The sequence below is a fragment of the Buteo buteo genome, chromosome 11 (assembly GCF_964188355.1).
Source record: "Buteo buteo chromosome 11, bButBut1.hap1.1, whole genome shotgun sequence".
Taxonomy (NCBI): domain Eukaryota; kingdom Metazoa; phylum Chordata; class Aves; order Accipitriformes; family Accipitridae; genus Buteo; species Buteo buteo.
Genome location: NC_134181.1, coordinates 27,686,183 through 27,703,248, shown reverse-complemented (window position 1 = coordinate 27,703,248; position 17,066 = coordinate 27,686,183). Strand labels below are relative to the sequence as shown.

At 44.3% G+C, this 17,066-nt stretch overlaps 3 protein-coding genes across 6 annotated transcripts in view; 2 read left to right on the top strand and 1 right to left on the bottom strand.

Moving 5' to 3' along the window:
- The first annotated feature begins 199 nt into the window (after positions 1 to 199).
- Positions 200 to 7,624, top strand: CCDC117 (coiled-coil domain containing 117). Of its 4 annotated transcripts, XM_075041099.1 has the most exons (7): positions 200 to 308; positions 661 to 1,022; positions 1,741 to 1,791; positions 2,161 to 2,394; positions 3,876 to 4,013; positions 4,555 to 4,831; positions 4,946 to 7,624. In XM_075041099.1, exons 2-6 carry the CDS (start codon positions 667 to 669, stop codon positions 4,805 to 4,807), a joined length of 1,032 nt encoding a protein of 343 aa, XP_074897200.1. In that variant the 5' UTR covers positions 200 to 308; positions 661 to 666; the 3' UTR covers positions 4,808 to 4,831; positions 4,946 to 7,624. The 4 variants fall into 4 exon arrangements, with proteins under 4 accessions (XP_074897200.1, XP_074897201.1, XP_074897202.1 ...); XM_075041100.1 differs by having other exon boundaries at positions 4,555 to 7,624; XM_075041098.1 differs by having other exon boundaries at positions 229 to 308; positions 664 to 1,022; positions 4,555 to 7,624.
- ZNRF3 (zinc and ring finger 3) overlaps positions 4,774 to 17,066 on the top strand; it is a 137,027-nt gene continuing 124,734 nt past the window's right edge. The window contains exon 1 of the mRNA XM_075041079.1: positions 4,774 to 4,831. Within this exon, the coding sequence (XP_074897180.1) occupies positions 4,808 to 4,831 (24 nt within the window). The 5' untranslated portion in view covers positions 4,774 to 4,807. The remainder of the gene's footprint in view (positions 4,832 to 17,066) is intronic.
- On the bottom strand, positions 13,123 to 16,840 carry XBP1 (X-box binding protein 1). The gene is given in 6 exon segments (XM_075041097.1): positions 13,123 to 14,161; positions 15,378 to 15,485; positions 15,488 to 15,541; positions 16,147 to 16,275; positions 16,354 to 16,450; positions 16,545 to 16,840. Coding segments are annotated over 6 exon segments (1,155 nt in total). The 5' UTR covers positions 16,754 to 16,840; the 3' UTR covers positions 13,123 to 13,603.

Sequence of the window (17,066 nt, the reverse complement as noted above, 5' to 3'; positions counted from 1 at the left end):
TACCCCGGGGGTCCGTGCTGCCCCATGCCCGCTGCGGCGCTACCGACGACTTCGTTGCCCCGCGGGCTGCCCCCGCCACCGCCCGGGACTACAGCTCCCGCCGCGCCCCACACCCCTCAATCCGGGACTACAGCTCCCGCCGCGCCCCTCCGCCGCCGGGGACTACAGCTCCCGCCGCGCCCCGCGCTCCGGCCGGGACTACAGCTCCCATAGTGCCCGCGTCAGCCTTCTCCAAGTGCGGCGAAAGGCCTGGAAAGGTTCTGGGCTCTGGCGGTGTCGTCCAGCTCCGGGCCTGGCCCGGCCCGGCGGTAAGCGCGGCGCGGGCGGGCGGGCGAGCGAGCGGGGGCGGGCAGCCGTTTTCCTGCTGTTGCGCCAGGGCGGGCCGGGCCGGGCCGGGCCGGGCCGGGCCCCAGTGGTGCCCGGGGCGGCCAGCGGTGCCGCTTGACCGTGTCACCCGCGGGGGTCGCCAGTGCCGTTCAGCGCCGGTCCCCGGAGGGAGCGCCTCGGGCCGGACCGGCGCCAGCAGCGGGAGGGCGGCCTCGGGCCGGGGTCCCGGGGCGTCTCGTAGCGCGGAGGGAGCCGGCCCCGGCCCCCCCCGAGGGGGCCGCCCCGCTCGGCGGTGGGGAGGGGCGGCGTTGATGTCCTCTTTCTCCCCGGCAGCAGGAAATGGCAGCGCTGGGCAGATCCTGTCAGGGCATCCCTGCGGGTCCTGCCGTGGAGTTCCCCCAGGCTCCGGCCGCCGCCCCTGACCGACACGGCCCGCTGGCCCTCGCGCGGGACGACCCGCAGCCCGGAGCCGTGGGCCGCGACCGTCTCCAGCCCCCCGTGATGGTAATGGCAGGGAACGGAAGCGATGGTGCCGATGGCGGCGGTTCCTCCAGCCTGTATCTGCAAAGCAGCTTCGACGTTGCCTCCCTGGCTGCGCTCGGAAGTTACAATGAGGGCTTGACGGTCGCCCCGGTGGGCTCCTTCACGAGTGCGGCCCACCCGCAAGGCCTGCACCTGCCACAGGGTCACAGCCAGTAAGTGCAAAACCAGGTGCTGCCAGAACCAGGAGGGAACGCGTTTCTTGGCTGCACTGGCAGTGCGAAATAACTTTTCTTTTCAAGGCGGGTTATAATTTGTTTTCTTATAGTAGTGTTTCGCTTGTACAGTGTCAGGATTGTATTGTGCTCATCTTACGGTCTTGAAGTTTGTTGGTGGGGGATGAAAGAGCCTTTTAAAAGGAAAGAAATGTGATGAAGTTTACCAACATCTTGACATGCTTTTAAGCTCATGCACTTTTTTAACTTTTTTTTTTTTTTTAACTTTTCATGTGTGAGCACAGAAAACTTAAATTATTCCATAAAATGTTGTTTGGTCATATTTAATTTGAGTATGTCACTGTGAGACAATATGTTAAGAGACTGGAGTTGGATCATGTGTTGCTTCTTGATGCATTTGAATTTTAGCAAAAATTGGTCTTGCCCTTCATGGAAAAAATAAATAACGTGAAGGAGGAGAAATTAGTATGGAATTCTGCTCAGAGAACTGAGTAATTGCGGCCTTCTTTGACTCTTTTGGAACAAAGTGGTCTTTTTTTGTCCAAAACTTCCATTCCCTTCACAGCTCATGACATACTGTGACTGTTACTCTTAGCTGAAGTGAATTTTTAAAAGGGAGGAAAATAGTGTTTGAAAATCTCAGTGTCACTGGAAGATATAAGTCGAAGTTAAATAGCCATTTGTTTTTCTTTTGCAGTGTCTCTGTTCGCTGTGGAAAGAAGCATAAGTTAGAAGAAGAGGCGGAAGGGTAAATTAAATTTGTCTTTTATAGCCTGAAAAATCTTAATTTGCTTTTTGTTTTCTGTAAAGATTTGAGCACACCTCAGCTACAACATACACAGGAAGGGAACTTCTATCATTGTTTCCATTTGGAACTCTTCCCTTGAATTGCACATGAGCCCAAATCCATTTCCGTTACCTAATTAATTGTGTAGCACTGATTTTCTTGCATGGGTACCCACATTTTAATAAGAGCAATGTGGATTTATTTTCTTTGTGGAGGTTGTGTTTCCATAGTGTGTCAATCTGTTGAAATGCACATAGCTCTCTATAACATTTTCTCCTGTAGAATGCCACATTTCTCGTTTGAAAAATGTAAACTTATTTTATTTCCTAGTTGTCCTGTGCGGAAGAAGAGACTGACAGGAGCCAAAAATTGCCCTTTGAATCCCAACAATGAAGAATGGATTCTCTGTGCAGGTCAGCAGGCAGCTGGGGAGGTAGCAAGTCAGTATGGTGGCAGCTGTCCTGAAACTGCCATGTTAGAAATTCCCTGTGAAGAAATGGATCAGACAATGGGGGAACAGCAATACGAGGTTGCTCGCAGGAAGCTTCAGGAAATTGAGGACAGGTAAATGCAGGGATTGAGTAGACTGGCTTTGCTGAGCTTTCCCTTTTTTTGGTGGGCATTAGGGGGTAAATCTAGCACTTAGTGATGTGATAACACTACTGTAAGTCTGAGATGAACCTCCTGTTTAAGCGATTTCTTTTTAGGCTACCTGTGGTCCTATGAGTCTTGGGGCTGATACTGTGATCTGAAATTGAGGGTGCTAGAGCAAAAGATGCTGAATAAATAACCACCTTTTCAGAATCATTATGCAGCATCAGTATACCCTAATGGGGTTTCATGCTCTTTTGTGAGTATCCAGAGCTCAAATTTTAACCAATGTTGCCTGGTCAGACGAGCTCAACTTTTTTTAACCAACTGCAGCTTGTTCTATGATTAATACTTCTAAATGCTCAAGATAGATGTGAATTTGTCATTGTAGAGAATAGCATGAACCAGAGAGATTTCTCTGCATATATGCAATAAGACTAAGGTTCATCTTGCTGTTAAATAACAGAGAGCTTGATATTGAGGTAATGGGGTGGCTATGGGCAGTCTGTTGCAATCATCTAATAATAAATGTACTGTGCATTCTTGCCTTTGAAAGATTTCTGGGAATGTCACATGTATATATCAGTTGATTGCAGTTGAGCTAGTATTCTGAAGTACCCAAAATGACCACTGCAGACAGCTGTTAGAAAAGCCAAAAGTTTTATAATTTATAAAACAAGATTTTTTTTTAGATGATTACTCCATAGATGATGCGTGAAGGGAAGCAAGGTACTGTTAGCTTATTTTATTTTTTCATGGGTAAATCAGAGTAGTGATATATGTCTTTATTATCTGGCTGTATCTGCATTGCAAAGTCTGCTTTGGACCTCTCAAAGGATTGTTCCCCATCCTTCCCAGCTACTCTGCTAAATTTTCTTTAAAAGGTTTACCAAAAACAAAGGAGATAACCTCCAGTTTGTTCTAAATGTTTCAACTTTTTGTGCCATTTTAATCTCTGAGAAATTGGTGCAACCTTGTTAAAGCTTAAGAACTGTATTCAGTTGCTTTTCAATAATTCTCAAAGTTAAGATATTGCTTTTCAATAATTCTCAAAGTTAAGATATGGGGAATTGAGCAGGTGAAGCTACTGCATAACTGAGACTCACTTTTGTAATGTGACTGAATCAGTTTCCCCTGAAGTGAATTTATTTATTTTCTCTTGGTGTACGCCTGCATTGTGCACTGCTAGACGATGCAGGGATAACGAAGCTAGCTCAGGTACCAGAAGTGGCATAGCTGCTCAAGTGGCTTCAGTGGTAACAGTCATTCTTAGGGTATATTGGCCCAAGAGAGACTCATGTTAACATGGCCACACTGCTTCTGGTACTCGGCCTAGGTCAGATATCTACACTGTACAATGCAGTGCACGCAGACATAACTGTAGTCTGCGGTGGATGTGCCTGTTAACAGTATGCTCAATAGTGTTTATCTCCCTCTTCCCCCTCCATTCCTAGGATAATTGATGAAGATGAGGAAGTTCATGCTGATGGAAATGTTAGCAATCTGCCCACTCTTATCCTGTCAGATACCCTTAAAAAAGGGATGAAGAGGGATTTTGGTGAAGGCCTGACAAAGAAAATAATAGAATCTATGTAAGTTCTTGAGGAAATCGTGGTGCTATGTAGCTAATGCATGCAAATGAAAAGACAGACTCAGTCTCATGTTTGTGGAGGTGTCCTTAATTACTGCATGATGCAGCCAATGTTGTATAACAGACCATTCATCTGGTCAGAAATAGGAAAAACTATACTAATGTAAAAGAGAAGTAACTACAGTGGTCATCAAGCTGTCTGTTTCACACTCCTCATTTGTACAGAGTGAAATTTGTTGAATAAACCATTATATCTTGATTTTTATGTATGTGTGTTTCCAAAAGAAGAAGGTCCTGAAACGTGACCGACAGTGGTTGTCAAGTTTGGTGCAAAAGAAAAGGAAGAAAATACAGGGTTAGAACTAGAAGTGATGGAACTAGTTAAGGAAGAGGAAATTTAATGGGGGGGGGGGGCAGGGAAGGTATATGGATTCTGGAATATAGTTCCAGGCTGGCACATAGGTTGAAGATACTCACTGGTCTTCTGCATTTAATAGTTGTGATTGGAGAACTTGCTTTAACTGAGACTCCATCCCTTCTAGGAGCCGTCCTTCTATGGAGCTGGTGCTTTGGAAACCTCTTCCTGAATTTCTCACAGATAAACTGAAGTCTGTTTCTGTTAAGAACTTCAAGCAGCAGAGTGCAGAAGGGTGTCAAGCCAAGCAGTCAACGCCAAGATCTGCTTTTGACCCACAGACTGAAACATTCCCTGAATCACAACAGACTGCCATGTCTCCAGATCCGTATGCTAGTTCAGGAATCTCTGGGTGTGCAGAAGAAGAAATGGAGTTGTAGATGCCAGATTTTAGACTGGAAGTGGTGAGCTTCTGATGTTTTTTGTTGCTGTTTTTTGATTCCCTCTTTCCTTCTGGTTTGATGTGTGAATCTGAAGTTTTATTATTTGTTTTTGTTTTTCCTACTAACAATCATAAGAACATGGATTGGCCGGACACAACTTAAGGAAACTGAAAAAACCCCAAGATTTCTGTATTCCGGTCTATTAAATATTCTTGGTTTTACTGAGAAGGTAATCCAGAGGCCTTTGGAACAAGGAAGTAGCTTTCCATCTTGCTTAATGGTGAAAATATCCTCTTAATTGTCCTTGGTAAAGTATAAAATCCAAATATTGAATGTAACTGTGGCTTAAGCCACAACTTTCACTTACTGAGCCATTAAGACTTTGGTGCACATACTATGCTTTGTCACTTAGTTTAATTTGCATAACAAAAAGGTATGAAAAGGAAGAAATACTTTTAAGTCTAGTCACAGATAGAAAACCAATCCCTGTGGAAGTAGAGCTTTTCATATTCTTTCATCTGTGGCTGGTTTGTACTTGATGTAAACTCAAATGTAGAAATTATACACTCTGCAGTATGGTAGGGAAGGAATGTTATAGTTGAGCATAAGCCACGTGCTTTGTAGAAGGTAAAATGAGGTACTAACTTGCAAGGTGTCTACTAACTTTAGTCATGTTTGGTTCATTGGCTCCTAAATTGTGTTTGTGGGTTTTTGATGCCCCCCTCCCCAAATGATGCAAAGTCTGCAGAAAAGTGGTTCTCAGCCAATAGATTCACATTTTACATTGTGCTGTGATTCTTTGTATGCATCAAGTGGGAAAGCCCATTTAAGACAGTAACTTTTGATTTAAATAAATGGCATCCTTTAATTTTGATAAATATGATAAGTAAATCGGATAACAGGGAGCTGCTTTCTGGCATAAAGAGGGTCAAATGCTGATTATCATCTGTAACAAAGTCCCAGACTTTGAGACTGGTATTGGTGGTGAAGTAAAGGAGATGTTTGTCTTCTTCCTGACGGAATCTAGATTTAAAATTTAAGCCAGAACATGTGCCATTAATGTAACGTCACATAGTTTATACAGATGTATGCCAAAAGAATTTTGTACCCTGCTTAGGGTGTCAAGAAAAGGAATCCTCAATGAGTTATTGCTTGTACCTTTCCTCAATGCACAATAGTTCCATTATGCTTAAAACCCTTAAACAAGGCAGAGAATCTTACCTTCTGTTCTTAGGACCTTGAGCTTTCTCAGAGATACCTGAATTGAGGCTTTTCATAAGAAATTCCTTTCCAAGTAATAGGTTCTGTTCAGAGTCTTAGCATCCCAGTCTGTTTTTGACATCTTGCTAACATAAAGAAGCAAGTACACAGTAATGCAGCTGTTTGCATAAGAAAAATCTACTCTTCCTTTGCACAGCTACTTGATAATCTTTGTGATTATATTTTTTACTGTTGAATTATCCATAGTCAATTGTTTAAAGTCAAGTTTCTCTTTTTGCAGTCATCCTTTCTTTTCTTTCGGCTGACAGCAGAAGCTTTGTTCAAAAGATGCTCCTATTTGTTAAATCCTGTCTATCATGCTGCTCTTGTCGAAGGTTGTGTGAAATTTGCTGTCTCTTGCTAAAACATTTCAGAGCTTCACTAAAAACATTCCAATGTTTGAATGGGTATTACTCTGGAGACCGGTGTATAACTTTACCATTCTGGAACTCTTATTAAATTGGAGAACCTCTGCAGCTTTATCTTGCTATTAAGTCTAATTTTTAATTTCAGGGTCTGCTATAAATCTCTTGCATGTACTGTGTAAAATTTTTCATGTATTATTAAGCTGCTGAACATCCTTAAAATCTACAGCCTTTGACATGCTACATTGCTTGAGTATAAAGTAAAGCAACGCAGTTTGGAGAAGGCTGTAGTCGCTGCAAGTGGAAAATGTGATGTCTCTAAATAATTACGTGTTTTTAAGCTTGCAGAATTATAGTGAAAGTTCAAGGTTGGAACTGTTTTAGCTGATAGCTCTGAATCCTACATAAACTGAAAAGAAAGGATAGAAATTTCAAAAATTTGATGAAACCATCTCAGCAACAGTAAAACTGCAGCAGATGTAGAAAACTGTGGGAAGCCTAAATATGTCAAATCTAGATGCAGGTTTTTTCCTCTTTAAAAATGACAAATTGCATATCAAATTTGCAGAGGAAGAAATTTTTTTAGATGGCTTCTAAGCATACATTTTTTTTCCTGTTATGTTTGTACCAAAGGTTGATTTTCAGAGGTGTATCTCCTCTTAATCGTTTGATTCTAATAAGGTATCACAGACCCCTGTTACTCTGCCATCTGAAATGAGAATATAGTGGTAGACTTGACAAAGACCATGAGATGGGAAACAAATGGGTCCAAGAAATTTGCTTTGGTAGAAAACATTTATTTTAATGTTTTTCATAATTAATTTCTGCCTTTGTGATAGGAGAGAACAGGGTTGAATCACTTAAATTGATGGGGGAGGAGAAGAGTGGGGTAGAGCAGGAATCTAGTGTCTAGGAGGACTGAGCAAGATTCTTGCTATAGCAAACATTTGGAGAGGGTGAGAGAGAATAAGCTACTGGGTGTTTTCACAGTTCTGTAGTTGTAAGTTTCATTTGTTGTTGGCTTCCTTAAAAGACTTCTATTAATGCTGTTTACAAGCGGGATGGCAAATGTGATGCAGTATTAGGAAGAACTTTATTTTGAAATATGGAAGATCTGATTCTGGTCTGTCTTCTCTTGGGACCAAATCACCCTTTGTATGTCAGTTTTCAATAAATTTTCTAAAATATTTTTTAGACGACTGTGTTTCCTTCCTAATAAAAGTGAAAACCTTAAGAGCCTAAGTCCAGTCCTTCAAGTGGAGGGTAAAATACTCTTCTGGCCTAAGGGGATTTTGTTTAACTACATAGTCCCAAGGGTATGTCACTTCTTGCTTCCACGGTGTTCAGCAGGACGGGGTGGGACAACAGCAGGGTAGAATAAACCTGAAGCTGCCAGAAAGGAAGAGTTGCTGTACATCTGTCATGACCCAAAGGCCTCTAACAGAGTGAAGGAGTACCAAAAGGTGTTGCTATAGCTTGTGTTTGCAGATCTTTCCTTTTACTTCAGACTAAAATTAAGAATGCGTAGCTTGCTTAGTTCTGTATAAAAGCAAGACATTTTTGAGGAGAGTTTTAAAACAAATTCAAATTTTAATAATTATTTTATTGGAATGTAACACTTTGCTCTTTTGTTTAACATCTTCTGATGTTTTTCAAGCAGCTGAAGGATGAGGATGGGTGTGCTAGACCAGTATTACCTTTGCTTTCAAAATGAGGGGGAAAATAGCACTTCAGATTTATATTCAAAAATAGTAATACCCCCCTCGAGGTTTCTAGGCCGAGTCAAACATTGACTCGCTTAAATTGTACTGTGGATTTAGACAAGACTTAAATACTTCTCCAATGCAGAGTCAGAGAGAGGAAAAGGGTAGTGTAAAACCCAACCCATTTAGGACTGTGTAAGGCTGTCTTGGCTGGCTGAGAGTGTCCTTGAGGATGTGCCTGGGAGATTGTAGAGATGGGAGGAGTATCTCAGTTACAGAGCCAACCCTGTGGAGAGGGACAGAATTTATTTTGGCATGGACTTGGAACTGGACTTATAATTGTCCCAGAGCCTGTGCCTTGTATCAGTTAGCTAGAGCAGATGTGTGGCTTTCGTGACGGAGGATTTATTTAATCAAATGCAGTTGTAACATATGTGTGAACCACTGGGTCTGGATCCATGCTTGTTGTGAGACAAGTAGGACTCCAAAACAGAATTTAGAGCAATCGGAAAGCCGTCATCTTAAGGAATCATACTGCAAAGGTGAAATCTGCTGCTTTATGCATGTGTTTCTCTTCACTTTGCTGCCCCAGCTTTGCCTGGGTTTAGTTTAACTTGACATCTCTCATTTACAGGAAGATCTCAGATAAAGATCCTCTGCTGACAGTTTAAATGCTCACACTTTAATCTGTGGATGTTGATGTACTATATAAATACATATATTAAAAAAACCCACCTTATCCTGCCTTGGTAGCACCTAAGTGGACTTGATTCTAGTAAAATATATAAGGGCTAATAGAAATTCTGAATGCTATTAGGCTTCCCGATGCCTGACAAGAGCTAGTTGTGTGCTTTTAGTGGAAGAGATCTTGATAAATATTAGCAGCTTCTCTTGGAACGTAATGCTGCCAGTAAGTCAGGACAAAGCATGCCAGAAAGTATCGGTAGCTGTAAAGTTGAAAAAGGCAAGCAAAACAATTTAAATACTACTTCATTGAACACTTTTGTCTGCTGTGCTTAACAAGGTTTGGGTGTGAACCTATTAACCAGAGTCCATTTCCAAATATGATGGAAAAGTGATCGTAACAGATTTTTTTCTTGAATTTTTTAGACGTGAGGAGTTTGCTGCTCGTGGAGGCACAAAAAGTGCTCAGCTGTGAGGTCAGACAAAGACAGGCAGCAGCTGCCGGTGCCCAGCCAGGCTGCAGTGCTGCCCAGGGTCACAGCAGGACGATGTTGCTGGCTTTTTAATTGGTAAATCACACCTGGGATGTTACTCAGTAAGCGGAGCAGGGAAGCGATTTGCAACAGGCAGTGTTGACGATTACGTCTTTCACTTCATCTTGCATCACCTTCGCAATTCATCCAGGACATGTTCGCGAGCAGTGCTGCAGTGGCTGAACAGTGCAGATGTAGCCCTCCAGAGACGGGCAGGGCTGGGTGGTGGCTACAGGCACTGATATGAGCTGCTTGGGTAGAAGAGACAGGTCAGGCAGGCAGCTTTGGAGGAAGGCAGAAGGGTGGCAAAATGACAGGTCTTCCAGCCTCTCAGAGCAGCCTGTTGCAGGAGAGAAGAGAGCGACAGAGATACAGCAGCACCGGTGAAGTGCTTCAGTCTCTGCATCGAGGTGTTTCAGGCCACAGGACATAAGAAGGACTTTTCCTGCCTGCTGGGGCAGCAGCAGGACGTGCTGCAGTGAAGTTACTCCTCGAGCAGAAGATGGTAGCTTTCTGCTCCGTATCACTCGCGCATCCACTCTTAGCCTCTTGCCTTGTTCTATCTGTGGTAGCACAAGGATGATTCTGAGGATTGCAGTGCTCTACTTCAGTGACAGTTGGCAGCTGCTGCGATTATGGTGGAGAAGAAGGGATCTATGCTACCACTGCTTTCTCCGCTGCTGCTGCAGGAGCAGCCTTTACTTCAGAGCACGTGGCTGCTCTCAGGCATGCCAAGTTGAATTCAGTTTACAGGAGACCCAAAAAGCTTACATGTACAGCTATCAAGCTGTACTTCACTTGATGCTGGTTCAGACCACCACTAACTACTTTAATGAATCAAAGCAATTTAAAACCTCAACCTTGTGAGAGCAGTGATCTTTCTTATACCACTGGCTCAGAATAATTACTGGAGCAGAAGCTTGCCTAGCAGCTGAGAACTGTAGTTTGGCTGACTTAAGAACAAAGGAAAGTAATATGCAGTAGAGGTGTATATATATATTCTTTTTATTCTGAATGCTGTCTGAAGCAATCCTTTGCAATGTTGAATTTTCTGGTGGTTATCTCCCTTAAGGCTTAAGCACAGGCAAGGCTGATAATTGGTACAGGATTTTGGTTTAGGATGGCCATGTCTCGCATGTATTCTTATTTCTCTCAGTGTACCTTTCATGTACAGCTGTTCGACTTCAATGTGTCAGACATGGAACAGGTCCTTCAGTTTTTCCACCAACTTTTGTCTTCAAGAAAAACCCAACAGCTTAGAGAGTTGCCTACAGCCATTTCCTGCCTAGACAGCTTTTCCAGTTGTTTGGGTTTGTTGTTTTTTCTAAGGCAGCTATGTTTTTCTGTGCCCCTCTAATTTGGTAAAAGATTGCCCTACTTTGGTCTTGGTTTGAGCTGAATTACTCTTGTTGAGTCCTTGGATTCAGTTATTATGAAATGTGTATATGATACTGGGCAGTGCCTTTGTAATGGTACACCAAAAGCTGGACGTAAGAATTGTAAACTTCTTCCTTATTCATTGAAAACAAAGATCACGCTTCCCCCAAGAAATCTGTTGCATCCAGTGTAAGGAGTTTATCTCTTAAGCAGTTTGCCAGAAGAGTTCACATTAACTCTTCACTTCCACTCATCCTGTCAGTTAATGTTGCCGTCTTAACCTGAGCTAGCATGAAAAAAAGAACTGCCTTAAGCATTGCTGGGAAAATAAAAAAAACCCTGCAGTTGTGCAGGTATCAGGTGTTACAGTCTGTGAGCTTTAAGGTACTCTTCACTTCCTTTGATTTTGGACTTCTTTCCCCCCTCAAATTTGAAGGAAATGGCAGGATTTCTACACCTTTAAACATGAAGGCTGGAGAGACATTCTTTGGTGAAGACAGCCCACACAGAAACTGGAGGGTGGGGTTAGGGTAGAAGGAACCAACACAGATGGATGTTCAGGTTTTCCAGGCAGGTTCTTGAATGCTCAGTGAAGATTTTTTGCTGTGCCACCATTTATTGCTGCATTAGTTAAGCTAAAACACAACTAACCCAAAACAACAGAAAGACTCGCCCTTACAGTGTTTTTAATAGCAGAAACTATATTTAAATCAATGCATAATATATGGCAAGCCCTCTTACCGCTTGTTCACACTCTTCGCACATTAACAAGGGAAGAAAGACTTTAAAAAGATGTTCAGGCAGCAAAACTAATAACTTTATGTACTTGATTTCATTAGTTGATTTTCATTTCTTTTGGTAAAGGCCTTACTTTCAGTAGCTATTAAAATGCTTGGTTATCAGTTGTCATGCTTAAAAAGTGCTTGCTTTAGTCACAGTAGCTTGCCTAGGTGCACAGAAAATGCAATTCTAATCCTAAACATCACATGAGTAAAACTGGACTGAGAAACATCCTTGATAACCTGAGATATCCTAAGGGAGATAGCACACATCACCAAAAATTCCATTTCATCTACAGTTAGGATCAGCTCCTGAAGAAACAAAAATAAGCATGAGCAGTGGGATGGGCTGCACATCTTTGGTGTGCTAGTCTCAACCTTCCTATAGCCCTGAGGAAAGTATGTGAAATACCAATTGTTTTACAGGTGCTACTTTGAACTACTACATACTTATTTCTGTAAACTGTGTCTTCAACTTCCAAGCTAGAAGATGTAGAGCTCAGTTTTAAAGAAATGAAACCTCTTCCTTACATTATTTCTGCTATACTTGAACTTTTTTAGTTTCATATGAAGTTCCAATAATACTGACAAAAGTAATGCAAAACTATGAATCGAATCCTCACCTATCCATTTGCTTTTTGGACTCCCAACAACATATATTAGGTACTAAGAGATCTCTTGCAGCCATCCCTGTTTTCCAGCTTGAAAGTAAAGCAACTTATTCTCAGACTACTTACTTTTTTTAATTTAAGTTTCTGCTATATTGCACAGCTGTAGTTTTTACTATCCAGTATTCAGATATAATGCTTTATTACAACAAGCTAGGTTACTCAAGTTTGTAATCCAAAGCAGTCCTGTCACCTTGAATGTTAGTGACCAATACCCTCCTGTCCCATCCCCCATTTCCTTCCCTCCCCTGCCTCAAGTTATTTTTGTCAAATTTAATGCAAGACAAGAAATAGCACTGAAACAAACAACAGTTGTGCGAACACCTGGAACAGCTCTCACACTTTCAGTATAAAATTTCAGTTTCTTCTCACTCCAAGTGTTTTGAGTACTGTGACATTGAAACAAAATGCATGAGGACAAAAAAAAAGTCCTACTGTGGTATTTGAAATTAGCTCCTGCAAAGTTAATTTTATACTTCAGGAATTCCTGTGGTAACATAGGACCTGCACCTTTTTCACCCCATGTATGTCTCACACAGCTTCACAAACACTAGACACACCACTTGAAACGCACCCTCCCTCACTCAGACTGAGCATTTTGAATGGCATTACTGGCCAACAGGAAGATATTACAGGAATTTTATTCAGACATCAAGCTACTGCTACCTGTATTCCCTATTCAGACTGTAGATTTTGTTCTAACAGCTCTGGCCATCATACAAACCCATCTACCTTGAACAGAGTTTGCAACATTAAGTGCTCCCAGAAAGAAACTGCTAGAGCATCCAGCTACCTACAGCATAGAAGTGCTGCTGGATTGGCGCATTATGGTAGTGTAAGGACAAGACACTAAGTGACCTAATCTCTTAAAATTTCTATAGCTTCAAATTCTGCAAGGCCCAAATAATCTTCCCACCCCACTGAGATCCAAGGCAAAAAAGGGTCAGTGAGCTGCATTGCACTTTAATTGCACCAATACAGTTAAATATTAAATGGAAAAAGCAACTCTACATAGCAAATGGAAAACAAGCATTTACATAGTAGATCTGCAAGATGTACAGATTATTTAGTTTTTAACCCAGTTGCCTATACATGAATATCCCACTGCAGTTTTTGGTTTCAAAATAATTTTAAATGTAAAACAAAATGAACATTTTCAGGTTCACATGGAATTGGCAAGTTAGAAAAACAAGCTTTCCTCCCTCATAAGCCACCACTGGTGGGGGTGGGAGGGAGGGCAGGACAGGATACCCTAGGCTTTTTCATAGCAGGAGAAATGCATTGCCCATCACTCCATCTATTAGCATGGGTAGAAATTAGCAATGCTTTTCTGAATACACTTGATTTCCACCACCACCACCCCAAAGGGGCATATCCTGTTATCCTGCCAGGGTAGTTATCCAAGGGGAGTTAACACTACTGAGTTAGACACTGATCAGTTGGGGAAAGAGTTCATTGGCAAAGCTATCCTCCCAAGCATGGTCAGTGTCAAGTGGAGAGGACATGTCACTGAAGGGCGACAGGGATCCTTCATATCCAGAGTCACTACAGGCATCCAACAGATAGCTTGAGGCTGAAAGGCTGTGATGAGAGGAAAGCAGATGAGAGATGCCCAGTTCAGGCATGAAGCTGTCTACGGGTTCCTCTTTCACAGATACTGGGATCTTAGGGACAGCTTTATCTTCAGATGGAGAGAGAGAGACTTCTTCAATTTTCACTAGCATATTGGTTTGGTTGCCCATTTTAACAGGAATCTCCAGTATTAGGGGCTTTGTGTACACATGATCAAACCTTATCAGTTCATTAATGGCCTCCAGCTTAGCTGATGGGGACCCCAAAGAGGGAGAGGGGGAGGTTGGTATGGAATTTGTTTCTCCACAGATCTCTTCCTCCAGCTTTTCCAGGCATGTCGACTCTGAATCAGCATATTTGAAAAACATCTCTGGGTCCAGACTGTCCAGAAAGCCCAAGAGGAGATCAGACTGCAGAATGAAATACTGTTTTAGAAAGAGAGCCTACTACTGTTACAGCAAAACATCAGCTGTGGCATCTATTAACCCTCATCTGGAAGTTAAAGTATGCTAACTTGATCATAGAACTAGGAGTTTTACCAAGAACACCACCATCCAGACAGTTAAGGCAATTACCTATCTTTCAGAAATTCTTTGTCCATTAACTTTTTTGTAAGGGTATTGACAATCCCCATAGAACTCTACATGCATTTGATATTCACAGCCTCTATTAGAAACTCCACAAGATCTCAGACCCATCAGGTACAAACATCACACTACCTGCTGGCTCCACAGAGCAAGTACCAGAACCAGATTTAGGCAGACCTGCCCATGACCAAAGATGGGGGGTTTGTTTTGGGGTTTTTTGTTGTTTTATAGTTTGATTTTCTTTTTTAAAGGTGAAAGATGCCTGTCCTTACATTTCTGAAGTCATTCATAAGGGACAGGTGTTAAGTTCTAACAGCTTTGCTAAGTGCCAGCACATCAGCAAAATGATCAAGTTTGTTTTCAACAACAGTAATAGCACAGTATGCTTTTGGTATTTGTACACTTCTGCTGTAAGAGCCAAGAGATTGTTTCAGGCAATATCCTCCAAGATTTTATGGAAACTGGACTTGTTCAAGTTGCATGAATGACTGTTCTCACTGGATACAGCTTAACACAGCTGTTTTAAGCAACAGGTATGGCATTCAAAGACTGGGGGGGACCTCAGCTGGACTGAGGCCCCTGGACAGGACGACTTTGTCCTTGAGAAGATTCCAGTCTACCCTTGAGAGAACAAACAGGAACAAGAAGAACTGCAAGAGAAACAAGTTTTGAGGAAGTGTTAACTGCAAGACAAGGCGTATGTGTCCTTTTGGCAGAAGAGCCGAGTTGTGATGAACTGTGCAAATGTTAACCAATGATAACACAGCATAACAACTTTGAACCAATAAGAGACACATCTGGGGAAAGAGAGTATAAATGAACAGAGAAAGAGAGCAATAAAGGCTTTTTGCACTAGCTTGCTTTTATAAAGTTTCATTGTCTTGTCGTTTTGTCCGTCCCGACCGCAACAAAAGACTTGGAAAACAAGCCAGCTACAGAAAGTCATCAAGTGACTTTACATCAAGAAGTTACAACACTAGTCTCCAATCCACAGTGGTTCTGAATTTCGTGGGTGTTTTGGATAGGAGTGGATGCTCACCTCTGAGTCTGAAGAGTCACTGCCATCAGAATCCATGTGGAAGCTATCAGAAATGGTGACTGCTGGGCCTGCACCTGCTGCAGAGGAACACGTAGTCTGAGTGCTGCGGACTCAGCGGACCCGGTCACCAATCTAATCTCATCCACCTGCGATTCCTTCACAACCTGTGCCAAGGAGAAAAATCCAGTCAGTCACCACAAGAGTTCTGGCAGACAGCACAGTACATAATCATGAAAGTCATGCTCTTCCTGCGAAGGCTTCCAACATTAAATTATCCACTTGCTTGTGCAGTAGGAACCCAAAAGTAAGACCACTTCTGAAGTTGGCTCAAGCCTACATACATCTGCAGATTTATTTTGTTCACCACTTAAATGAGAGCCTGACCCCCTCCGCTATATCTCCCTGCTCTTCTGAGACAGGCATACATGACTGTAACACTTACTACCTCACTTCTAGAACATAATGTAGAAATAATCTTAAACCAGCCTGGAACTAGTCAGCCCACTATCTCCCACACTACCAGTGGCACCCAGTTCAGACTCAGCATCTGTTCGGTCTGTAGGAAAGCATCCATTTGGAGGATAAGAGCGTTCCTGGCACATGAATTATCCCTCTTCACAGCACGGCAGTTTCACCCCAAGAGCTCTCAGCGCAGGGGTTACCCCTCCCCACCCGCTGCCACGCAGGCACCTCTGGGGGCACAGCAGCTCTCCGCAAGTTCTGCCCTGAAAGAGATGAAGACACGCCACCAGCGCGGCAGAAGGCTCACCTCGGACTCGCTCTCATCCTCTGTCTTCAGAGCATCTAAGCCCAGGCGGCAGCGGAGCTCCTGGTTCTCCAGAGCAAGGCTACACGTCTTCTCCCGCAGGAGCCGGTTCTCCAGCAGCAGCTTCTGGTTCTGCAAAGAGCTGTCAGGCAGGAGGCCGCAGCGCCGGCCGCGGCCGCCCCCCGCTCCGCCGGCCCCCCAGCCCCATACCTCCTCCTCCAGCTCCACCACCTGCTGCTCCAGCTCCGTCATCCGCGCCTTCTTCCTGTCCCGGGCGCTCTGGGCCGCCACGCGGTTCTTCAGCTTCCTGCGGGGCAGGGCGGCCGTCAGGGCGGCCAGAACCCCCCCGACCCCGACCCGCCGCGGCGAGCCCCCCCACCCCCGCGGCGGGGCGCCCTCACCTGCGCAGCGCTTTCTCCTCTGGGCTCAGATGAGTGAGCCGTTGCCGCTTGCGGGCCGGCTGCGGGGCCTCCAGGTCCGAGGAGCTGGCGGCGGCTCCTACCGGCAGGACAACGGAAATATGGCGGCCGGCCGCGCGGCCGGGTGGCTCGGCTGCTTTGCTAGGGATGAGGAGCAGCCGGGGGGCTGCGGCACCGGGCAGCGCTGCCATGGCCGGCGCGGGAGGAGAGGGAGGCGACGCGCTGCCCGGCACCACGACTCCGGACCGTCTGCGCTCGTGGCTGCCCCGCCCGGACTTCTACGATCGTGGCTCTTCCTCATTGGCCGGGGTGGCATGACGGAGCGCCCTGACTAGCCCGTGATTGGCCTGCGGCTGAAAGCGAGGCGGGAAATGGATTGCATCAGGCGAGGGGGTTGGGACTGATGAGATGTCAGTGCGTGGCGGAGGGGCGGGGTCGGTGGAGCTCGTCGGGAGCCTGGGGCGGCCCGGCTCGGCTCGGCCCGGCCCGGCCCGGCCCGTGCAG

Coding starts and splice junctions, on each gene's coding strand:
- CCDC117 (XM_075041099.1), top strand. CDS start 667: ATGGCAGCGCTGGGCAGATCCTGTCAGGGCATCCCTGCGGGTCCTGCC. Junction 1,023..1,740: donor CTGCCACAGGGTCACAGCCA/GTAAGTGCAAAA, acceptor TTTCTTTTGCAG/TGTCTCTGTTCGCTGTGGAA. Junction 1,792..2,160: donor TTAGAAGAAGAGGCGGAAGG/GTAAATTAAATT, acceptor TTTATTTCCTAG/TTGTCCTGTGCGGAAGAAGA.